Consider the following 24,131-nt stretch of genomic DNA (forward strand, 5'->3'; position numbering starts at 1 on the left):
ATTCTTACGTTTGCCTCCCCCGTTCAAGTGTGAGCTCCTTGCGGGCAGGGGACACGTCACTTCTTTTGTGTTGTACTTTCCCAAGAGCCGAGTACAATGCATTACCCCCACTGGGCTCTCAGTAAATACCATTACTACTACTACTATTACTACTACTACTACTTCTATTACTCCCCTCTCAGGGTCGCACCTGGAGAGTTTCCAGTACTTTAGCAGTCGTGACTACAGGAGGGAGAGTCAAGCAGAGGCCTACCCATTCCATTCCTAGCTTGGGCAGTGGCTAGTGAGTGGCAGGCAATCGGCTACAAGTCAGAACTCCCCTGTGCTGGGCAGCAGTGGCATGGGAGAGAGTCGAGGGCAGAGACTCGTTTACTGCGCGGAAGGAGGCAATGGTAAACCACTTCCGGAGTTTTACCAAGAAAACTCTATGGACACGCTACCAGAACGATTGCAGATGGAAGTGGGGCGTTCTGGGAGAGACGCGTCTATGGCGTCGGTATGAGTCAGACACGACTCAACAGCATAAGACAACAACTTCTACTATTTCTCTTTCTACTACTATTATTTCTACTGCAACTAATCCTACTACTATTACCACTATCAATCAATCAATGGTATTTATTGAGGGCTTACTGTGTTCAGAGAACTGTACTAAGTGCTTGAGAGAGTACTATACAACAGAGTTAATAACAATAATAATGATAGCATTTATTAAGCGCTTACTATGCACAAAGCACTGTTCTAAGTGCTGGGGCGGTTACAAGGTGATCAGGTTGTCCCACGGGGGGCTCACAGTCTTAATCCCCATTTTACAGATGAGGTAACTGAGGCCCAGAGAAGTTAAGACTTTTAGACTGTGAGCCCACTATTGGACTGTCTCTATATGTTGCTAACTTGTACTTCCCAAGTGCTTAGTACAGTGCTCTGCACACAGTAAGCGCTCAATAAATACGATTGATTGATTAAGTGACTTGCCCAAAGTCACACAGCTGACAATTGGCGGAGCTGGGATTTGAACCCGTGACCTCTGACTCCAAATCCCTTGCTCTTTCCACTGAGCCATGCTGCTTCTCTGCCCTGTCCACAAGTAGCTTACAGTCTAGAGGACTACTACTATACTTCTACCATTTCTAGTACTACTGCTACTATTATGACTACTACTGTTACTTGTACTACTAATAGCAGTAGTACTAGTACCACTAGTAGAAGTAGGGTTAGAAGCAGCACGGCTTAGTGGAACAAGCCCGGGCTTGGGAGTCAGAGGTCGTGGGTTCTAATCCCCACTCTGCCACTTATCAGCTGTGTGACCTTGGTCAAGCCACTTAACGTCTCCGCGCCTCAGTTACCTCATCTGTAAAATGGGTATTTAGACTGTGAGCCCCACGTGGGACAACCTAATAATAATAATAATGGCATTTATTAAGCACTTACTATGTGCACAGCACTGTTCTAAGCACTGGGGAGGTTACAAGGTGATCAGGTTGTCCCAGGGGGGACTCAGAGTCTTAATCCCCATTTTTCAGATGAGGTAACTGAGGCACAGAGAAGTTAAGTGACTTGCCCAGAGTCACACAGCTGACAATTAGTGGAGCCGGGATTTGAACCCCTGACCACTGACTCCAAAGCCCAGGCTCTTTCCACTGAGCCACGCTGCTTCCCACAACCTGATTACCTTGTATCTACCCCAGTGCTTAGAACAGTCTTGGCGCATAGTAAGTGCTTAACAAGTACCATTATTATTATTATAAATCAATCAACCAATGGTATTTTTGAGTGCTTACTATGTGCAGAGGACAATACAACAGAATTGGTAGATACATTCCCTGCTCACAAGTTTACAGTCTAGAGGACAGCTACTACTACTACTGCTACTACTACTGCCACCACTACTACTACTGCTTTGAAGTACTGAAGTGGGTGCAGTCATTGATTGCGGTGGCAGCTCCTGGCCCTGCTGAGCTGCTTCTTCCTGGGTTCCCTGGCCAGACAAGACCTCTGGGGAGCTGTATAAGAAATGAAGCCGCTACTCCCGGAGCAGGTGAAAAAAGCCAACTGCTCCCACTGCTAATGTTACCCCCAGCTCCCAGAGTCCAAGCCTCTGCCGGCCGCACAGCAGGAACAGCCCCCACCGCCTCAAAAGCACGAACTCCAAGGGGTTTGGTGGCAATGGCAACAGCAGGAAAAGTTTCTGGTTTCACCTGCTCCGACCGCTGCTGCTGCTGCTGCGGCTGCTGCTCTGCTCCCCCAGCTCTGGCTCTGGCCCCGGCAGGCGGACGGGGAGAGCTGAGGGTAATGGTGGGAGGCATGAGGCAGGTGCTAGTTTGGGGGGGTATCGGGGGTGGGGGTCTTAAGAAGTGCAGCTGCTTAAAAAACCCGGCTGAAAACCCCTGTGGTAGCATATATAGGGCCACACCTCGACGGTGCAGCCCACGCAGACCGTATCCCTATGAGCCCAACCAGAAAGCTGAGCAATAAATCCCTGCCGGCTTTCCTTGGGGCAGACGGGATGGAAAGTCTGCTGGACAGATATGGATAGGGTGGCAGCCAGCTATTGAGGAACCAGTTAAAAAAAAAAAACCTACTCCTTGTAGGTTGTGTCGAGCAGCAGCGCGGACTTCCCTTCAGGAAGTCTTGTTCAAGTCCATCAGCTTAATTCTGCTTTCGTTAGCAGGAGGCTCACAGTCTCACCAAGTGAGTTCCCTTCTCCTTTGCCCAGGGGGCCCAATCAAAACCCAAATTGAGCAACCAAATTCTCAGCTGCACTACCACCTCTCTCCCCCCACTTTCTGTTCTTCCCGCAAGGCTTTGGGGATTTTCTCTCCCCAAAAGACAGACAGAAAGGAGGACAGAGAGAAACAGAGAGAAGGAAAAGGGGAGGAGAAAGAGAGGGGGCAGCTCACAAGAAGCAGCCTGGCCTAGTGGAAAGAGCAGAAAGAGCATAGGCTTGGTTGTCAGAGGACATGGGTTCTAATCCTGCCTCTGCCATTTGCTTGCTGTGCGACCTTGGGCAAGTCGCTTCACTTCTCTGTGCCTCAGTTACCTCATCTATAAAATGGGGATGAAGACTGTAAGCCCCATGTGGGACATGGACTGTGTCCAACCTAATTATACTGTATCTACAGAAGCAGCATGTCTACACTGCCTGTATACACGGAAGCAGCATGGCCTAGTGGAGAGAGCATGGGCATGGGAGTCCGAAGACCTGGGTTCTAATCCTGCTCCACCACTTACCTGCTGTGTGACCTTGGGCAAGTCACTGTAAGCTCATCTCTAGACTCTAAGCTCATTGCGGGCAGGAAATGATTCTGATTATTGCTATATTATACTCTCCCAAGTGCTTAGTACGGTGCTTTACTCACAGTAAGTGCTCGATAAATACGATAGAATGAATGAACATCTCTCTTTCTCAATTCCCTCATCTGCAGAAGGGGGATTCAATATCTGTTTTCCCACCTACTTAGAATTCATTCAGTTGCATTTATTGAGTGCTTGCTGTGTGCAGAGCACTGTACTAAGCTCTTGGAAAGTACAGAACAAAAGTACAGCGATAATTCATTCAATCGTATTTATTGAGTGCTTACTGTGTGCAGAGCACTGTACTAAGCGCTTGGGAAGTACAAGTTGGCAACATATAGAGATGGTCCCTACCCAATAGTGGGCTCACAGTCTATGCAAGCTCCATGTGGGACCTGGTTATCTTGTATCTACCCCAGGGCTTAATACAGTGCTTGGCACATAGTAAGGGCTTAACAAATACCACAATTATATACCCCAGTCCATAATACAATGCCTGGCATATAGGAAGTGCTTGACAAATATCATTTTTTTTTAAAAAAGCCATCATCACTGTCCTCTGTTGCCAGCCGTTAGTCTATCCAGTACCACCACCACCACTCAAGTGGAAATGGCAGCCTTCTCTGGGGCCATTCTTTGGAGTTTCTGGTGTGGCCAGAAATGCCAAGTATCAGCCCAGGGTGGACCTCCAATAAGCCTTTCCTGACTAAGCCCTCCTCTCCTCTTCTCCCACTCCCTTCTGCGCCACTCATACTTGCTCCTTCGTTCATCCTCCCTCCCACAGCACATATGCTATATATCTGTATCTATCTGTAATTTATTTACATTAATGTCTGTCTCCCCCTCTAGACCGTGAGCTCGTTGTGGGCAGGAATATGTCTGTTTGTTGTTATATTGTACTCTCCCAAGCACTTAGTACAGTGCTTTGCACTCAGTAAGCGCTCAATAAATACGACTGAATGATTGAATGAACAGTCATGGTGGTGGTGGCGTGGCAGTGGTGACTTGCCATGGTGGAGAATATTCTGGCTGAAAGAGGGGCTCTTAATGGGCCCTGCCAGAGGGCTTCCCTATAGACTGTAAGCTCCCCGTGGGCAAGGTTTGCATCTACCAACTCGGCACTTGGATTTTCCCCCTTTATCCACCCCTCCCTCGGCCCCACAGCACTTATATACATACCTATAATTTATTTATTTATATTAGTTTCTGTCTCCTCCTCTAGACTGTAAGCTCCTTATGGGTAAGGAATATGTCTACCAATTCTGTTATATTGTACTCTCCCAAGCACTTAGTACAGTGCCCGCCACTCAATAAATATGATTGTTTGATTGATCTGTTGTATTGTACTTTCCCAAGCACTTAGTACCCTGCTCTGCACACCGTAATCACTCAATAAATGTCATTGATTGATTTCCAAAGGCAGGTAGAACCCTCAAAAGCCTGAGTGACCCACCAATAGCAGGACACCTGGTCATATACCTTGCTGCCCCCCCTTTATATTAGGGTTCCCATTCATATTGGTCTGGGACAACTGACCTAAAGGATCATCATATGGGGTCAAGAATGCTGAATGGGTAAGATATGGAAGTGGAAGGGAGCACTTGGAAGGAAGCAGCATACTGAAAGCTAAAGAAACATTCAGGGAGAAAAGGTTTTCGTAAGCATTCTCAGCAGAAAAGGTACTTGGAGGACAAAGACGATAAGAAAGTTACAACTTGGAAATGCTATAGCCTTCAGTTGTCACCAAGAAAGTAGGGGAAAGGCAAAGGTTTGAATTGTACTGAGGAGCCACAGAAGTTGAGGAAATGTGGGATGAAGGAAAATTCTCCACTTTCTTGGATGTTGTGGGGGAGGGAGGGAGCTTCAAATCTGAAGATAAAAATGTAGAATGAAAAGAAATATTGATGAAATCTGGGGAATAGGGTATACCAAAAAGAACTGCACTGTTTGGAAAGTACAGGTTCTTCACATGGATGTAAACCAGGCTGGATTAATCAGAGACTTTAGAGGATACTGCCCAGGACCTTGGGTTAAAGGGGGGGCTTAAAAATTAGTTCATAATTACATACATGAAATGTACATATTTATTACTCTATTTATGTATGTATTTATTTTACTTGTATATATCTATTCTATTTATTTTATTTTGTTAATATGTTTGGTTTTGTTCTCTGTCTCCCCCTTCTAGACTGTGAGCCCACTGTTGGGTAGGGACTGTCTCTACATGTTGCCAACTTGTACTTCCCAAGCGCTTAGTACAGTGCTCTGCACACAGTAAGTGCTCAATAAATACAATTGATTGATTGATTGATTATATGTACATATCCATATATGATTTATGATTTGGGGGATGTATTCAACAGTTGTTCTAAGGTAGAAAGTGCCTTAATTAAAACTTAATGATTAATTCTTAAAACTTAAAGCTACTTTAATTAAAATTTAATTCTCCATATTTTAAGTAGCAGTAACAGTAGTAGTAGTATTTATTAAATGCTTACTCTGTGCAGAGTACTATACTAAATACTGGCAAAAACTACATAGGTGGGAATTAGGCAGAGTACCTGTCCCTCAGGAGGCAATATAGCTGCAAAATAGCTTCGTTAGTTAAAAGAAAGTTCAGTATAGCTTTAATAGTCTTGGTGCCAGAATTGTGATAATTTTGCTTTAAATTAGGAGAAAGACTTGTACGCATGGAATCAGTGTGACAGTGGAAAGAGCACAGGCTTGGGAGTTAGAGGATGTGGGTTCTAATCGTAGCTTTGCCACTTGTCTGCTGTGTGACCTTGGGCAAGCCACTTAACTTCTCTGTGCCTCAGTTCTCATCTGTAAAATGGGGATTAAGACTGTGAGCCCCTGGTGGGACAACTTGATTACCTTGTATCTACCCCAGGCTTAGAACAGTGCTTGGCACATAGTAAGTGCTTAACAAATACCATAATAATAATAATAATTATTATTATTATGACACAGGGGACCCACAAAGCTTCCTAGCCTCTGGGCTCCAGGAGCATCAATCTGGCCCTGGGTGCAAAAGCAAGCTGAAAGCAGAGAGAATGTATTCCTATCGCAGGACAGAAAAACTGAGTTCCCCTGCCCTTTAGGAAACTTGAAAGATTCTCTGAGGAGAAATGGGATCATCTCTGGCATCAGTCCCGTGAGGGAGACTTAACCCTGTGAGGCTCTCCAGATCTGCGGAGCTACTGAAACTGAGAGAAAGACCAGGCCTTCATCACCACCGCAATCATCAACAGCATTTACTGGGCAATTACTGGGTCCCTTGCCTGAAAGCAGAATTCGACTGCAGAGTGAAAGACCTGCCTTTCTGGCACAGATCCGGGCAGGCGGATTTAATAATAATAATAATATTTGTTAAGTACTTACTTTGTGCCAGTCACCATTCTAAGTTCTGAGGTAGATACAAGATAATCGGGTTGGACACAGTCTTAATCCTTATTTTACAGTGAGGGAACGGAGGCACCGAGAAGTTAAGTGCTTTGCTCATGGTCGCGCAGCAGGCATGTGGTGGAACCGGGATCGGAACCCAGGTCCTTCTGACTCCCAGAACTGTGCTCTATCCACTAGGCCATGATGCTTCTACAAGAGTGTCCTGCAACTGGGAAGTTGTGTCACACTTGTGGCCAGAACGGCTCTCTTGCAAAATGGTGCTGATCCCAACCACCAAAAACTCATGTGCCTTCTGTTGACATCCTCCAGAGAAGGAATTTTATGTGAGTGGAGGAAATTAAGGGGAACTAATGAGCGGCAAAACTCAGCCAAAGGAAGTTCAGGTACCCCTTTCTGGAGGCAGGCAGAGTTAATGTTTGACCAGAGCAGGATTGTTAAAAGACTGAAAAAGAAAATTAAATCCAACTAACACAGACATATCTGGCTTCTCAGAATTAAAAATACTATACGGGGAAAGGAAGAAGTTTTGCCCACTTTAGTTGTAAAACCACCATGTACAAGACACCGGGCATTGCAGTGCCTATGGAAGTGACCCCAATTTGGGGTATGCCTGTGTGTGTGAGAAGCTGAATCTAGTTAGGTAATTGTTCACCCTACAAGAACACACTGACCTGGAATATGGGGCACTCATTGCAGATTGATTTCAAAGGCCAGGATGTATGCCATGTGAACACACAATCTGGATAAATAACCACATTCCCTCCCATACAAGCATGTCGAAAAGTGCCTTTTGCTCTTTGTGATAAACAGAGCGGATTTACAAGCTCAGATCCCTCTGATGGGGTGGAGTTTAGATCATAGTACCATTAACTTCAAAGAATTGGAGGAGCTGAAACTACTGCTCAACAAAGGAAAGGAGACACTTTAGACGAGAACTCAGATACTACTGAGTGACTCTGAGGGCCGTATTCTGAATATGGCTGACAGTTCTTGGAATTTCACTTTTATTTTTCCCTTCTGTGTTAATAATGTTCCTGTAAAAGCTAACTACAGGGCAGTAATTGTGTCTACGTACTCTAGTGTACTCTCCCAAATGCTTAGTGTAGTGCTCTGCAAGAGAAGCAGTATGGCATAGTGAATGGAGCACGGGTCTGGGACTCAGAAGGTCATAGGTTCTAATCCCTGTTGCCAACTTGTACTTCCCAAGCGCTTAGTACAGTGCTCTGCACACAGTAAGCGCTCAATAAATACAATTGAATGAATGAATGAATCCCAGCTCCACCACTTGTCTGCTGTGTGACCTTAGGCAAGTCACTTCACTTCTCTGGACCTCAGTTACCTCATCTGTAAAATGGGGATTGAGACTGTGAGCCTCACGTGGGACAGGGACTCTGTCCAACCTGATTTGCTTGTATCCACCCCAGCGCTTAGTACAGTGCCCGGCACATAATAATAATAATAATAATGGCATTTATTAAGCACTTACTATGTGCAAAGCACTGTTCTAAGCACTGGGGAGGTTACAAGGTGATCAGGTTGTCCCACAGGGGACTCACAGTCTTAATCCCCATTTTACAGATGAGGTAACTGAGGCCCAGAGAAGTGAAGTGACTTGCCCAAAGTCACACAGCTGACAAGTGGCGGAGCCGGGATTTGAACCCATGACCTCTGACTCCAAAGCCCGTGCTCTTTCCACTGAGCCACGCTGATTCTCGAAGTTAAGTGCTTACCAAATACCATAATTATTATTATTATTATTGGAGACAGAAAACCGAGCCTTGGTCTGATCCGATATTGCATATTTATGTTCTTTTGATCTTAGGTGCCCCAACCTCTTCTGCTCAAACCGGGCCCCGTGCCAAGCAGCCCAGTGTATCTTTTCCATCACGCTTGGTCAACTCTAGACAAATTGTCTGTTCTACTGGAGAGGAGAAGGGTGTGGATAACAAAATAAATATCAAACATGGGAGGCAGCATGGCATAGTGGATAGAGCACCAGCCTGGGAGTCAGAAGGCCATGGGTTCTAATATTGGCTCTGCCACTTGTCTGCTGTTTGACCTTGGTCAAGTCATTTCACTTCTCTTGGCCTCAGTTACCTCACCTGTAAATGGGGATTGAGACTGTGAGCCCCACTTGGGAGAGGGACTGTATCCAAACCGATTAGCCTATATTTACTCTGGAGCTTAGTACGGTGCCTGACGCATAGTAAGCACTTAACAAATACCACAGTTATCATTATTATTATTATGGGCAGTGTGGCCACCGGAGCCTGGAGAGAAGCAGCGCTGACCCTAGAGACCACTGCAACGTGGGACAGAAAGCTGCCCCGGATAATCCACACGAATGGAGAACCTACTCAAAGATAAATTAATTCATTCAATCGTATTTATTGAGCGCTTACTGTGTGCAGAGCACTGTACTGAGCGCTTGTGAAGTACAAGTTGGCAACATATAGAGACAGTCCCTACCCAACAGCGGGCTCACAGTCTAGAAGAATGAGCTTGGCTGGGAATACTGGGTGGCAGCCGAGGCCCAAAGGGGTTGGTTTCTTTCTGAAACCTTTGCTCCGTCGCCTCTGCTTTGGGTTAGGTGGGGAGGTGGCACGGCTCTCAGTCTCCCCTTTGTGGAATCAGAGAAATGGAAGCACAGAGAGGTGAGGTGACCAACTCAAGGAGGCCCAGCAAGTCAGCACCAAGCTGGGGTTAGAACGCCTGGCTCCCAGGACAGGGGAATTGTGCTCCAAGATGACACCACCCTCCAGGAAGCAGCGGGGTCTAGTAGAGAGAGCCCTGGCCTGGGTGTCAAGGGACCTGAATTCTAATCCCAGCCCTGCCACTTGCCTACTGAGTGATCTTGGGCAAGTCACTTCACTTTTCTGGGCCTCAGTTCCCTCATCTGTAAAATGGGGATGACACCTGTCTTCCCCCACACTTCGACTGTACATCCCATGTGGGACAGGGACTGTGTCCAACCCGATTATCTTGTTTCTACCCCAGCATTTAGTACAGTGCTTGACACATAGTAACTGTTTAACAAATACTGCAATTATTATCACTTTTAGGAAACAAAAATGCCCCGAGCAATTCTCATCCATTTTCAGGACAGTCCTCAAGAAGAGCCGCCAGGGAAGGAAAAATCAAATGGAAACCATTATCCAAACCTTTCCGAAATCTTGAACGTCAAAGAGGTCGAAGGCTTCAAAGAGGTCACTCCTTCTCAAGCCAAACTTTTCGCAACAGGTTGACAGAAACGTCCGGATGTTCTTGAGACACAGGAACTAGGGAGGGGAGAGGAGAAAGAAGAGGCAGTGAGAAAAGAGAAACACAGGAAGTGGGAACCAAATGATAGGCTGACCAGAGAAATCCTCGCTCAAACCCACAAGTTCTATCAGTTCATCAGTCAACAATAATGACTGAGGCCTACTGTGAGCACAGCATTGACCTTGCAAAAAGATGTGATTATACACTGTTCTAAGAGGTGGGAGGGTACCCCAAGAGCACTGTTGTCTAGTGGAAAGAGCACGCATCTGGGAATCAGGAGACCTGGGTTCTTTTCCCAGCTCCACCAGTTAGGAACCATAATAATAATAATAACTAATTATTAGCAATAATAATAACAACAGTATATGTTAAGCATTTGCTATGTGTCAAGCATTGCTCTATGCTCTGGGGTAGACACAAGTTAATCAGGTCAGACATAGTCCCTTGTCCCACATGGTGCTCACAATCTAGGTAGTAGGGAGGATAGGTATTGAATCCCCATTTTACAGATTAGGAAACTGAAGTCCAGAGAAGTGAAGTGATTTGCCCAAGGTCACACACCAGGCAACTGCCGGATCCTCTGACAGCTAGGCCTGTGTTCTTCCCACTAGGCCATACTGTTTCCTTGCCTGCTGTGTGACCTTGGGCAATTCACATCACCTCTCTGTATCTCAGTTCCCTCGTCTGTAACATGGGGATCATTTCCTGCTCCCCATTGCACTTTGACTGTGAGACCCATGTGGGACAGGGACTACATCCAACTTGATTATCTTGAATCTACTGCAGTGCTTGTAACATAGCACTTAACAAAAATATTATTGTCATGATTATCATTATTATCATCATCATCACTATTAAAGGCATGATCCCTGCCCTTGGAGGAGGTGGGAGTTTACAATCTAACGGGGAGAGTCCGGCAGACATAAATTATTTACAAGTCAAGAGATCAGGAAAAAGAGCAAGAATATAACTGAGTGGAGCACAGCCATGTCAGGGTGAACCGGTTGAATAAATCATGGAACTGTACAATTGAAAAGAAATATATCCATAAGTGGTGAGGATGGACATAAAATTAAGTGCTAAAGATGCCTGTCCTTGAGTGTTGGAATGCTGGTGGGGTAGTATGACCAGGGAGGTGGGGGGATTCATCAGGGAAGGCCTCCTGGAGGAGGTAGCTTTTTCAAGAGGGTTTGAAGGAGGGGAGGGATGTAGCTTGATGAGGAAGGTGGGGGATTGGGGGGGGGGCAGTGGGAGGGAGAAGGGAAAGGTGGGTGATATTCCTTCATTCCTTCCTTCCTTCCTTCCTCTCCCCCTCCTCCCCCTCTCCATCCCCCCTTCTTACCTCCTTCCCTTCCCCACAGCACCTGTATATATGTATATATGTTTGTACATATTTATTACTCTATTTATTTATTTATTTATTTTACTTGTACATGTCTATTCTATTTATTTTATTTTGTTAGTATGTTTGGTTTTGTTCTCTGTCTCCCCCTTTTAGACTGTGAGCCCACTGTTGGGTAGGGACCATCTCTATATGTTGCCAATTTGTACTTCCCAAGCGCTTAGTACAGTGCTCTGCACATAGTAAGCGCTCAATAAATACGATTGATGATGATGATGATGATGATATGGGTCCCAGACAGGAAAGTCAAGAGTGAGGCTGTGAAGGTTAAGTGGACAGGAACGAAGAGCATGAACTGGAGTGCAGATAAGAGGGTACAGCACAGAGAGGTAGGAAGCTGATCAATCAATCAATCAATCATATTTATTGAGCACTTACTGTGTGCAGAGTACTGTACTAAGCACTTGGGAAGTACAAGTTGGCAACATATAGAGACAGTCCCTACCCAACAGTGGGCTCACAGTCTAGAAGGGGGAGATGATGGTCTGATGATGGAAGCTGATGGTCAGGGGTTTCTTCTGTTCCGTCCAAGAAAAGTTGCCAGATTTGGAGTCAGGCTTCAATTTTCTCTCCTGTCTGTAGGGATTGAGGGGGTGGCATCCAGTGGGCTGATCCCTTGAAGTTGGGACTGAGCTCCCGGGATTGCCAGACTTGGGGGAGGTGGAGCCCAGCAGGCCGATTTCCCAGTTGGATAAGCAAAACCTAATTCAGCAGAGGCTGGGAGGCACTAGGGAGGGAGAAAGGATTGGAGGAGCCCAGGGGTGCCAGCTCCACAGGAGCAAGGGTGCTGGTCGTCTCTCTTGGGAGCTCGGCACTGCCGGAGCTTAGCCCCCACAGCCTTTTGAACTGAGAGATGGCCTTAGCTAGTCCAGCCCAACCCTTCCCAAACCATTTCTTGGAACTGGATGGAGGCCAGAAGTGAAGCCAAGTAAATCCAAGTGAAGCCAACCTCCTCCAGGAGGCCTTCCCTGATGAATCCCCACCCACCTACCTGTTCATACCTTCCCACCAGCCACTCCAGCACTTAAGGACAGCCACCTTTAACAGTTACATATTTATATCCATCCTCACCACCTATGGATATATTTATAACCTTTATTAATCCCCCTCCCAGACCCACAGCACTTATGTACATATCTGTAATGTATTTATTTGTTTGTTTATTTATTCATTTATTCATTGATTGATTGATTGACTGATATTTATATCTGTTTCCCCCTCTAGACTGTAAGCTCGTTGTGGGCAGGGAATGTGTCTGTTTATTGTTATAATGTGCTCTACCAAATGCTTAATACAGTGTTTTGCACACAGTAAATGCTTGATAAATACAACTGAATGTCTGACTGACTGACTGAATGAATGAATGAATGAATGAATATATGTTTATTCAATTGTACATTTCTATGTTTATTCAACTAGTTCAACTTGACAATGAGGGCCTTTATGGACCTTAATGGGGCCTGGGAGGGAGCTTTGGCCCCTGGAAGCCCTGGTCCTGAGACCCCATGCCTCCCCAAACCCCACAAAGTTCCACCCACCTAGGGTGGACCCCGACAGTCCTGCAGAACCCCAGATCAACTCAGTGACATCCCCTAACTCACTTTCAGTGGGCAAGTATGGGCATCCTAAGGACACAACCAGACACCCAGGGAAAGGTTCTCTGCAAAATTTCACAGACCAGGCATTGTTGCCGGCTGAGTTACGGGGGTGGGGTGGGGGGAGAGCCCTGCCCCTTCTGCTGCTCAGGAGCCATCCCCCACCCAGGTCTCTGGAAGTTGGGGGGGGGCGGCAGGGAGGGAGGCGGGGGGAGGCACACCACTTAAAAATAGGAACCCGAGTTAAAAAGGTATCCGAGGCCGAAGCGGTACCAGGTAGGGGACGGACAGGCTGAAAATGGTCAACCTCCCCCAACACTGGACCAGTCTCAAAATTTGACGTGTTATCAGTAGCATGCGAATGATAGGCAAATCTATGTAAACGATCAGGAATGGGTCAGCAGTTTGGAGCTTCCTTGTGTAGACCAACAGCTGTTTGTCCTCAGTCCCCCAGATCCTGGATTCCAGGATCACTTTGGGGAAACACCAACTGTTCAGCTTCGTGTAGCCTTAGAGGTCTTAAAACTGCTTTTCAGGCATTTTTCCTACTCAACCTCTAAGGTCGGGTGGCTTGGCTCAATCCATTTCACAGATGTGGAAGCCAAGGCCCAAGCAGGCTCAGTAACCTTCTCTGGGGCTCCCACCCAGGTAGGGTCAAGCTAAAATTACCATGCCCGGACCTGGAGTAAAGAATTTTCAATCAATAGTATTTATTGAGTGCTTACTATATGCAGAGTACATAATTTTCTGTCCCACTCATGGCACTGTCCTGCCTCTCACTGTACCAGACAAATTGTCACTGTGGGGCATCATGGAGACCCTGTGACCCTGCGCTAGTGAACGGGACCACTTCTTCTCTGGGGGCTTCAGAAGAACAGTTCTACCATGCTATGAGAAGCACCATGGTGTACTGGCTAAAGCATGAGCCTGAGAGATAGAAGGCCATGGGTTCTAATTCAGGCTCTGGCACTCGTCTGCTGTGTGACCTCGGGGAAGTCACTTCTCTGGGCCTCAGTTACCTCGTCTGTAAAATGGGGATTGAGACTGTGAGTCCCACGTGGGTCAGGGACTGTGCCCAACACCACTTGCTTGTATCCACCCCAGAGCTTAGTACAGTGTCTGACACGTAGTAAGCACATAACAAACACCATTACCACTATCATCAGGAGTTCCGCAACAAGCAAAAACTCCTGACCATCAGCTTTGTCTCAGCACGAGCTCTCTCCATCTTCCATGTTGGCTCACTTCACCCACTAATCCCCAGCTCACCCTCTTCGTTCTTCCCAACCTCATCTGACTGGATGCCACTCTCTACACTCCCGCCTCCCATCCTTGCTTATGCTGTTCGTTCATTCATTCAATCATATTCATTGAGTGCTTACTGTGTGCAGAGCACTGTATTAAGCACTTGTTCCCCCTGCCTGGAATTTCCACTGCCCAAAATCTACCAGATCATGACACTCCCCATCGTCAAAGCCCTCCTAAAACCATTTCCTCCAGGAAGTCTTCCCTGATAAATTTCCAGCACTCAGAATTGTGTCAGATGAACCTCTACCCTTAGCACTTATGTACCCTATTCCTAGTCTCTGCTTTTAGATATATATGTATATTTTACTTGTGTATTTATTAAATATTTGTATAATTCCATTATTCATTTGGCTTTTTCATCATGACATGTGACTTGCTCTATCCTTGTTCTTCCCATCCCCCCATCTCACAAAGCCCATAACCTTGACATTCTCTTTGGCTCATCTCTCTCATTCAACCCACATATTCAGTCTGTCACCAAAACCATTCTACCTTCACAACATTGGTTTCCTCTCCATCCACACCGCCATTATGCTGATCCAAGTACTTATATCCCACCATGACAACTGTATCAGCCTCTTCGCTGACCTCTTTGCCTCCTGTCTCTCCCCGCTCCAGTCAATACTTAACTCTGTAGCCTGTATCATTTTTTCTAAAAATAGTTCTGTACATATCTTCTGACTTCTCAAGAACTTCCAGGGGTCACCTATCCACCTCCACATTAAACAGAAACTCCTTACCATCAACTTTAGAGCACTCAATCACCTTGCCCCCTCCTAACTCACCCCACTACTCTCCTACTACAACCCAGCCTCTAGCGCCGACCTACACTCTGTACCTCGACCTCATTCATTCAATTGTATTTATTGAGCGCTTACTGTGTGCAGAGCACTGTACTAAGTGCTTGACGCTGACCCCTTGCCTCTATCCTCCCTCAGGATTGGATCTCCCGCCCCCTTCAAATCCAACAGACCACGCTCTCCCCACCTTCAAAGCCTTACTAAAATCACCTCTCCTCCAAGAGGCCTTTCCTGACTAAACCCTCACTTCCCCTATTCTCCTTCCCTTCTGCATCTCCTATGCATTTGGACCTATACCCTTTAAGCACCTCAGCCCCACTACACTTTTGTACACATCTGTAATTTATTTTCGAACTATCTCCTCAGGACTATAAGCTCGTTGTGGGCAGGAAATATGTCTATTATTGTTGCACTGTACTCTCCCAAGTGCTTAGTACAGTGCTCTGCACACAGTAAGGCTCAATAAATATGATTGAATGAATGAATGTTGGTCTCCCCCTCTAGACTATAAGCTCCTTGTGGGCAGGGAAAAGGTCTACCCACTATACTCTTGTAAGTTTTTTTTAATAGCATTTATTAAGCGCTTACTTTGTGCAAAGCACTGTTCTAAGCACTGGGGAGGTTACAAGGTGATCAGGTTGTCCCACGGGGGGCTCACAGTCTTAATCCCCATTTTACAGATGAGGTAACTGAGGCCCAGAGAAGTTAAGTGACTTGCCCAAAGTCACACAGCTGACAATTGGCGGAGCTGGGATTTGAACCCATGACCTCTGACTCCAAAGCCTGTGCTCTTTCTGCTGAGCCATGCTCCTTCTCTATGTTCAGTGCTATGCACACAGTAAGTACTCAATAAATATCATTGATTGATTCCTCCCATTCCTGCTGTTTGTAAATCATTTTTGTCTGTCTGTCTGTTTCCCTCATTAGATTGTAAGCTCTTTAAGGCCAGGGACCCCATGCCTTGCTTCTGTTGCTCTCTCCCAAGCATTAGTATGGTGCTTCGCACTCAGTAGGAGCTCAAGAAATATCATTGGTTGATGGGAGACGAGGCAAGGGGTCCCTGCCTCAGCCTTCTACTGTTGACTCTCCCCGACCCTTTTATTGGGGGTTCAGTGTCCTAATCTAGCTGACCACGTCACTTCTCCGCTGCCCGCTCTGACCTATTCATTCATTCATTCAGTCTTATGTATTGAGCACTTACCATGTGCAGAGCACAGTACTAAGCACTTGGGAGAGTACAATGCAATGATAAATGGAGACATTCCTTGTCCACAACGAGCTTACAGTCTAGAGGGGGAGGCAGACAATATAACTAGATGAATAAATAAATAAATAAATAAATAAATAAATAAATAAATAAATAACAGGGGTGTACACAAGTGCCGTGGGACCTGGAGGGGGGATGAATAAGAAAGGGAGCAAGCCACAACCCGGGGCCAGTGGGCTCCATCCCCTAGCCAAGTCCTGGAGCCGTCTCTATCATTCAGGCGCTAGGGCCGGCCATGTTGGCTCTCATGAGACAACCCTGCTCCTTCACCATCACTTTTCACTCATTCATTCATCCAATCGTATTTATTGAGCACTTACTGTGTGCACAGCACTGTACTAAATGCTTGGAAAGTACAATTGGGCAACAAAGTGAGACAATCCCTGCCCACTACAGGCTCACGGTCTATAAGGAGGGAGGCAGATATCAAAACAAGTAAACGGGCCTCAGTTGCATCAATATAAATAAGTAGAATTGTAGATATATACACATCGAAACAAGTAAACAGGGATTAATATAAATAAATAGAATTATAGCTACGTACATATATACACAAGTGCTGTGGGGCGGGGAGGGGTGGTAATGCAAAGGGAGTGAATTGGGGCTATGGGGAGAGGAGGGGGGGCTGAGGGGAAGGGGGGCTTAGTCTGGGAAGGCCTCCATTCATTCATTCATTCATTCATTCAATCGGATTTATTGAGCGCTTACTGTGTGCAGAGCACTGTACTAAGTGCTTGGGAAGTACAAGTTGGCAACACGTAGAGACGGTCCCTACCCAACAATGGGTTCACAGTCTAGAAGGGGGAAATCTAGGGAGAGCAGTTATCTGCTCTCTGACCTTGAGCAAGTCACTTCACTTCCCTGTGCCTCAGTTACCTCATCTATGAAATGAGGATTCAGACTGTGAAGCGCTTAGTACAGTGCTCTGCACACAGTAAGCGCTCAACAAATACGATTGATGATGACACAGACTGTGTCATTCAATCGTATTTATTGAGTGCTTACTGTGTGCAGAGCACTGTACTAAACGCTTGGGAAGTACAAGTTGGAAACATATAGAGACAGTCCCTACCCAACAATGGGCTCACAGTCTAAAAGGGGGAGGCAGACAACAAGACAAAACATGTGGACAGGTGTCATCAGAATAAATAGAAATAAAGCTAGATGCACATCTTTAACACAATAAATAGAATAGTAAATATGTGCAAGTAAAAGAAATAGAGTAATAAATCTGTACAAATTGAAGGAGGTGAGCCTTTGGGAGGGCTTTGAAGGGGGGAAGTTCTTTTCTGCCACTGCCCTTCGGGGTGACATGAGTGAATTCTCTCTCATGGTGGCAGCCTGCCTGTGGCAACAATTGAGTTGGGGGCTTCATGACTGCACCCTCCTAGGGTGAGCCTGGGACCAGGGCCACACCTGCTTGACCCTCTGCATTTAAAGTCTTAATAAGGGCACATCTCCTCCAAGAGGCCTTCCCTGACTAAGCCCCCATTTCCTCTTCTCCCACTCCCTTCTGCGTCGCCCAGTCCCACGGCACTTTTGTACATAGCCATAATTTATTTAATTATATTAATGTCTGTCTCCCCCTCTAGACTGTAAGCTCGTTGTGGGCAGGGAATGTGCCTGTTGAATTGCGTTGTACTCTCCCACACGCTTAGTACAGTGCACTGCACACTTCCCTTCAAGGCCCTACTGAGAGCTCACCTCCTCCAGGAGGCCTTCCCAGACTGAGCCCCTTCCTTCCTCTCCCCATCGGCCCCCTCTCCATCCCCCACATCTTACCTCCTTCCCTTCCTCACAGCACCTGTATATGTGTATATATGTTTGTACATATTTATTACTCTATTTATTTATTTATTTATTTTACTTGTACATATCTATTCTATTTATTTTATTTTGTTAGTATGTTTGGTTTTGTTCTCTGTCTCCCCCTTTTAGACTGTGAGCCCACTATTGGGTAGGGACTGTCTCTATATGTTGCCAACTTGTACTTCCCAAGCGCTTAGTACAGTGCTCTGCACACAGTAAGCGCTCAATAAATACGATTGATGATGATGATGATGCACACAGTAAGCACTCAATAAACACGATTGATTGGTTGATTGTGACCTCTCCGAACGCCCTGACAGTGCTTCGCTGATCCTTTCTCAGATGCTTAGCCACACACTCCACAGCCACTTGGAAGTTGAGGGTTTCACCACCAACTTCCCCTTCCTCACCTCTTGTGTCTCCCCTTCTGATGAACCTCAAGACCTGGCATCCCCTGTACTCTTGCTTCCCTATAAGACAGGGGAAGTGTTCTGGATTCCATCACTGGTTCCCATCTCCCTTCCTGGCCCTAGTCTCCCTTTCTTCTTGCTGACTTCGATCAAGCAATCAATCAGTGGTAGCACGGCATAGTGGAAAGAGCCTGTTTCTGGGAGTCAGAAGACATGAGTCCTAATCCTGGCTCTTCCCTTTGTCCACTGTGTGAGCTTGGGCAAGTCACTTCACTTCTCCGGGCCTCAGTTTCCTCATCAGCAAAATGGGAATTAAATCTGTCAATCAATGGTACTTATCGAGCACTTATTCAAGTACTTGGGAGAGTACAATACAACAGAATTTGTAGTTGCTTTTTTTTAATGGCATCTCTTAAGCTCTTACTATGTGCTAGGCACTGCACTAAGCGCTGGGATAGGTACAAGCTAATCAGGTTGGATGCAGTCCAAGTCACTCAAGACTCAAACATAATTAATTAATTAATTAATTTTGTACTTGTAGGCACTTACTATGTGCTAAGCACCATCCTAAGTGGTGCGGTAGATACAAGATCATCAGATTGAAAACAGCCCCTGTCTCACATGGGGCTCACAGTCTAAGGAGGAGAAAGAATAGGTATTGCATTCCCATTTTACAGATGAGAAAACTGAGACACAGAGAAGTGAGGTGACTTATCCAAGGTCACACAGCAGGCAAGTGGCCAAGCTGGGATTAGAACCCAGGTTCGCTGCAAGCAGGGAACCATAAAAGTCTTGGGCACCTGATTCCCCAATCTTCCACTTTTCCCCTCCCTCTACAGTCCACCCTCACCACACACAGGTCCCAACTCCTTGGAGCTGGTGAACTGTTTTGGGCTCAAATCAACCCACTAAACCTAACTTTAAGCCCCAGCCTAATAATAATAATAATTTATATTAACGTCTGTCTCCCCATCTAGACTGTAAGCTCGTTGTGAGCAGGGAATGTGCCTACCAACTCTGTTGTATTGTACTCTCCCAAGCACTTGGTACAGTGCTCTTTTAGACTGTAGACTGTGAGCCCACTGTTGGGTAGGGACTGTCTCTATATGTTGCCAACTTGTACTTCCCAAGCGCTTAGTACAGTGCTCTGCACACAGTAAGTGCTCAATAAATACGATTGATTGATTGCTCTGCACATAGTAAGTGCCGCTAACCTCCTCACTGTACCTCGTTCTCGCCTGTGCCGCTGTCGACCCCCAGCTCACTTCCTTCCTCTGGCCTGGAGTGCCCTCCCTCCACACATCCTCCAGGCTGGCTCTCTTCCTCCCTTCAAAGCCCTACTGAGAGCTCACCTCCTCCAAGAGGCCTTCCCAGACTGAGCCCCCTTTTCCCTCTCCTCCTCCCCATCCCCCCAGCCCTACCTCCTTCCCCTCCCCACAGCACTTGTATATATATTTGTACAGATTTATTACTCTATTTATTTTACTTGTACATATTTACTATTCTATTTATTTTGTTAATGATGTGCATATAGCTTTAATTCTATTTGTTCTGACGATTTTGACACCTGTCTACATGTTTTGTTTTGTTGTCTGTCTCCCTCTTCTAGACTGTGAGCCCGTTGTTGGGTAAGGACCGTCTCTATGCGTTGCCGACTTGTACTTCCCAAGCGCTTAGTACAGTGTTCTGCACACAGAAAGCACTCAATAAATACGATTGAATGAATGAATACATACCACTGATTGATAATAATAACTGTGGTATTTGGTAAGCACTTACTACGTTGCTGGGCACTGTACTAAGTGTTGGGCGAACACACGTGGGACTCCCAGTCTAAGAAGGAGGGAGTTAGACTGTAAACTCCCCCCAGGGACTGTAAGTTCCTTGTGGGTGGGATCATGTCCGCCAACTCTGTTGTACTGAACTTTCCCAAGTGCTGAGTATGGTGCTCTGCACCCAGTAAGTGCTCAATAAATACCATTGATTGATAACAGATAATAAATTCCCATTTTACAAATAGCAGCAAGGACTGCCCTGGGCAAACAGGACCAATGTTTTGAGAGCCAGGTCCCACTAGTCCACCCGATCCCAATGCAGGAACTCTGATGTTCTTCCGGTCTGCATTTGAGGTGTTGCGGCCCTGGCCCTGGACCCCTATATCCCTATTCCACATCTCCCCGGTGGCTCTAGGGCAATTCTCTAAAGTCCAGGCAGGTTGGTAGCCTTGTGAGGTGGGGAAGGGGGAAGGTCCCACTCTCCCAGCCAAAATATCCCAACTTGAGTTCACCCGAATGCTTCCCTGCCGTACCAGGCTGGACAGAGACAAGGGGTACTGGATCCAAATTGGAGGCACCGTGGGAGCCATTAAGAAAGGCCCAGGGGGATTCTATGCTGTTTCTCCACCTGCCTTTAGATTCACCCAGGATCCCATATTGTACATCTGGATAGTTGAACAGCGGGGTGGAGGAGGGCAGCAGAGCGGGCGGAACAAAGAATCCCGAGGTCCTCTCCCCCAGCTTTCCGGGACCCCACCATGGCTACAGTTTCCCCCCAAGAAGTGGCGGAGCCGAAGAGCAGCTGAGCATACACACATCTCCCCCAACCCCTCGTCTCCCCATGGGACCTGCTAGTGGCCCGGGGCCCTGAAACCGCCTCTCCAGATGCTCGAATGGCAGTTCCACCCATGAATCCTGCCCCCATCCCCCACCCCGGTTCCTCAGCCCCAAACCCACATGATTCTTAACCGCATACACAGAGGCAGCCTCGCTTTCAATCCAGCGAAAGGGGATAGCTCTTTTGGTGAACTCACTCAAAACTCCTCACACTTGGCTTCACGGTTCTCCACCAGCTCTCCCCATCTTACACAGCAGGCCTCTTCCCCCACTCCTGCCCAGCTCGCTCTCTTCGCTCTTCTCAAAACAGCCTTCACGCTGCACCTCACTCTCACCTCTACCGCCTCCGTACCCCTAGCTCACGCTGGGGTCTGGAATTCCCTCTCTCCCCACATCCAACAGATGACCGGCTCCCCACATTCAAAGCCCTCCTAAAATCTCACCTCCTCCAATAAGCCTTCCCTGATTAGTTCCCTGCATCCCAAGCTTTACAAACCCACCAGCCATCTCTAACACTTATGCACATGGCCTCTCTGAGCACTTTTGCCTCTCTGTTAGCTGTATATTCAATTACTTCCTTTGATTGCTCTAGTTGTAAATATTTTTATGTCCGACTCCCCCATTAGAGTCATAAGCCCTTGTGGACAGGGAGCATATCTCTCTGTTTCATACTTCCTAGACAGTACAGTGCACTGGACCCCCTGTGGCACTCAGTAAATATTATTATCACTACTACTACAGCTGAGGCCAGGCAGGCTGCCAGTGCATAAGGGTGCAAGCACAGAGCTCTGAGAGGTACCTGTCAATCAGGCAGACTCCTTGATCTGCTCACACGACATACAGAAACACGCAGTCTCTCAGACAAAAATCCATAGGCTCAAGCCAAAGGCTTTCAGGGTTCCTGTTTCACCACTCCTCAGAAACCTTCAGTGGTTACCCATCCACCTCCGTATCAAACAGAAACGACTTGCCATCATCTTTAAGGCATTCCATCACCTCATCCCCTCCTATCTTACCTCGCTGCTTTGCTACTACACCCCAGCAAGCTCACTTCACTCCTCCAACTCCAACCTACTCGCTGTACCTCGATCTCGTCTATTTCACCACTGGCCCCTCATCCACGACCTGCCTCCAGCCTGGAACTCCCTCGACGTTTATATCCATCTGACAGACCATCACTCTCCCCACCTTCAAAGCCTTATTTTCACTGATGGTAGCTATTGAGAGCTTACTCAATAAGTATTGAGAGCTTACTCACAGGAGAGCTTACTGTGAGCGGAGCACTGTACTAAGCACTTGGGAGAGCACAATACAACAGAGTTGGTAGGCATGTTCCCTGCCCACAGTGAGCTTATGGTTTAGTTTATTAGCTCATAGTTATTAAAATTACATCTCCTCCAAGAAGCCTTCCCCAACTAAGCCCCCCTTTCCCCTACTTCCTCTCCCTTCAGCATTGCCCTTGCAATTGGAGTTCTATCATTTATTCACCCCCACCCTCAGCCCCACAGCACTTTCGTACATATCCATAATTTCTTTTAATGCCTGTCTACCCCTTTAGACTGTAAGCTCATTATAGTCAGGGAACATGTCTACCAACTCTGTTATACTGTAATAATAATAATGATGGCATTTGTTAAGCGCTTACTATGTGTCAAGGACTGTTTTAAGTGCTGGGGTAGATACAGGGTAATCAGGTTGTTCCACGTGGGGCTCACAGTCTCAATCCCCATTTTACAGATGAGGTAACTGAGGCACAAAGAAGTGAAGCGACTTGACCAAGGTCACACAGCAGACAAGTGGCGGAGCCAGGATTAGAACCCACGTCCTCTCCCAAGCACTTAGTACAGTGCTCTGCACACAATAAGTGCTCCATAAATATGACTGATTGATTGACTGATTCCTGGCCACAGCCACAATCACTCTCTCTTATAGTCACCCTAGTATCAATTAAACAGCCAGTGTTACTTATTGAACACTTTTACTCTGAGCAGAGCACTGTACTAGCTAGTTGGGAGAGTACAATAGAGTTAGTAGACACGATCTCTGCTCTCGAGGAGTTTACAATCTAGTGGGGAAGAAAGACCTGGAAATAAATTATAGAGAGGGGAAGCAACAGAGTACAAGGATATAATCATAAGTGCTGTGGGGAGGGAGTGGGGTATCAACGTTCTTATGGGGTACAGACTCACCTGCATAGATGAAGCAGTAGGGAGGGAAAATAGGGTGGGGAATTAAGAGATTAATTAGGGAATGCTTCCTAGAGGAAGATGGGGAGAGTGGTGGTTTGTCGGATATGGAGGGGAGGAAGTTCCAGGAAGGAGGAACGATGTGAACAAGAGGTTAGCAGAGAAGGAGACATAAGCAAAACACAGTGAGTAGGTTGGTGTTGGAGGAGTGAAGTGTGTGGGCTGGATGGTGGTGGGAGAAGAGAGAGTATAAGTAGAGGGGAGAGTGCTGAGTGCTTTAAAACTGATGGATGAGAAAGGGATGGGCAACCATTGAGGTGTTTTGAGGATCGGGGAGATGTGTTTGTGTGAGAGTGGCTTGTCTGAGGTGAATCCGCACTTGTGCGAATGTAATCATATGTCTCTCTCCCCCGCGGCCCCTCTCTCTTTTTCTCACTTAGGTTCTGGCTCTGTCCCTTTCCCTCCATCTTCATTTCTATCTCTGGTTTTTTCCTTCTAGTTCTAATATGTTCTGGCTTCCTTTCCTACTTTTTCAGCCCCACTCGCAGAAGCTTCCCTCCCTAGTCCCACTTTGAGTCCCAAAAATGTGATCACCGGACAGAAATTTCCAATGAAAAATACATCATTTTGCATTTGTCAAAGAGTGGAAACTGTTTCCCTGTGATTTGCCCAGCCCAAGCCTCCTGGCCGCCGGATCAGGGTTCTATCCTTGCTCCTTGAAGCCTGAGCCGAGCCAAACCGAGCCGAGCCATGCCTGAAAATGAATGGGAGGAACAAATCGT

The 24,131-nt window shown here is 46.6% G+C and overlaps 1 protein-coding gene across 1 annotated transcript in view; it reads right to left on the bottom strand.

Annotated features, from left to right (window-relative positions):
* VAV1 (vav guanine nucleotide exchange factor 1) overlaps positions 1-24,131 on the bottom strand; it is a 60,989-nt gene that overhangs the window by 25,198 nt on the left and 11,660 nt on the right. Inside the window, exon 2 of the mRNA XM_038772483.1 lies at positions 9,861-9,977. Within this exon, the coding sequence (XP_038628411.1) occupies positions 9,861-9,977 (117 nt within the window). The remainder of the gene's footprint in view (positions 1-9,860; positions 9,978-24,131) is intronic.

Source organism: Tachyglossus aculeatus, chromosome X1 (genome assembly GCF_015852505.1).
Source record: "Tachyglossus aculeatus isolate mTacAcu1 chromosome X1, mTacAcu1.pri, whole genome shotgun sequence".
Classification (NCBI taxonomy): Eukaryota; Metazoa; Chordata; class Mammalia; order Monotremata; family Tachyglossidae; genus Tachyglossus; species Tachyglossus aculeatus.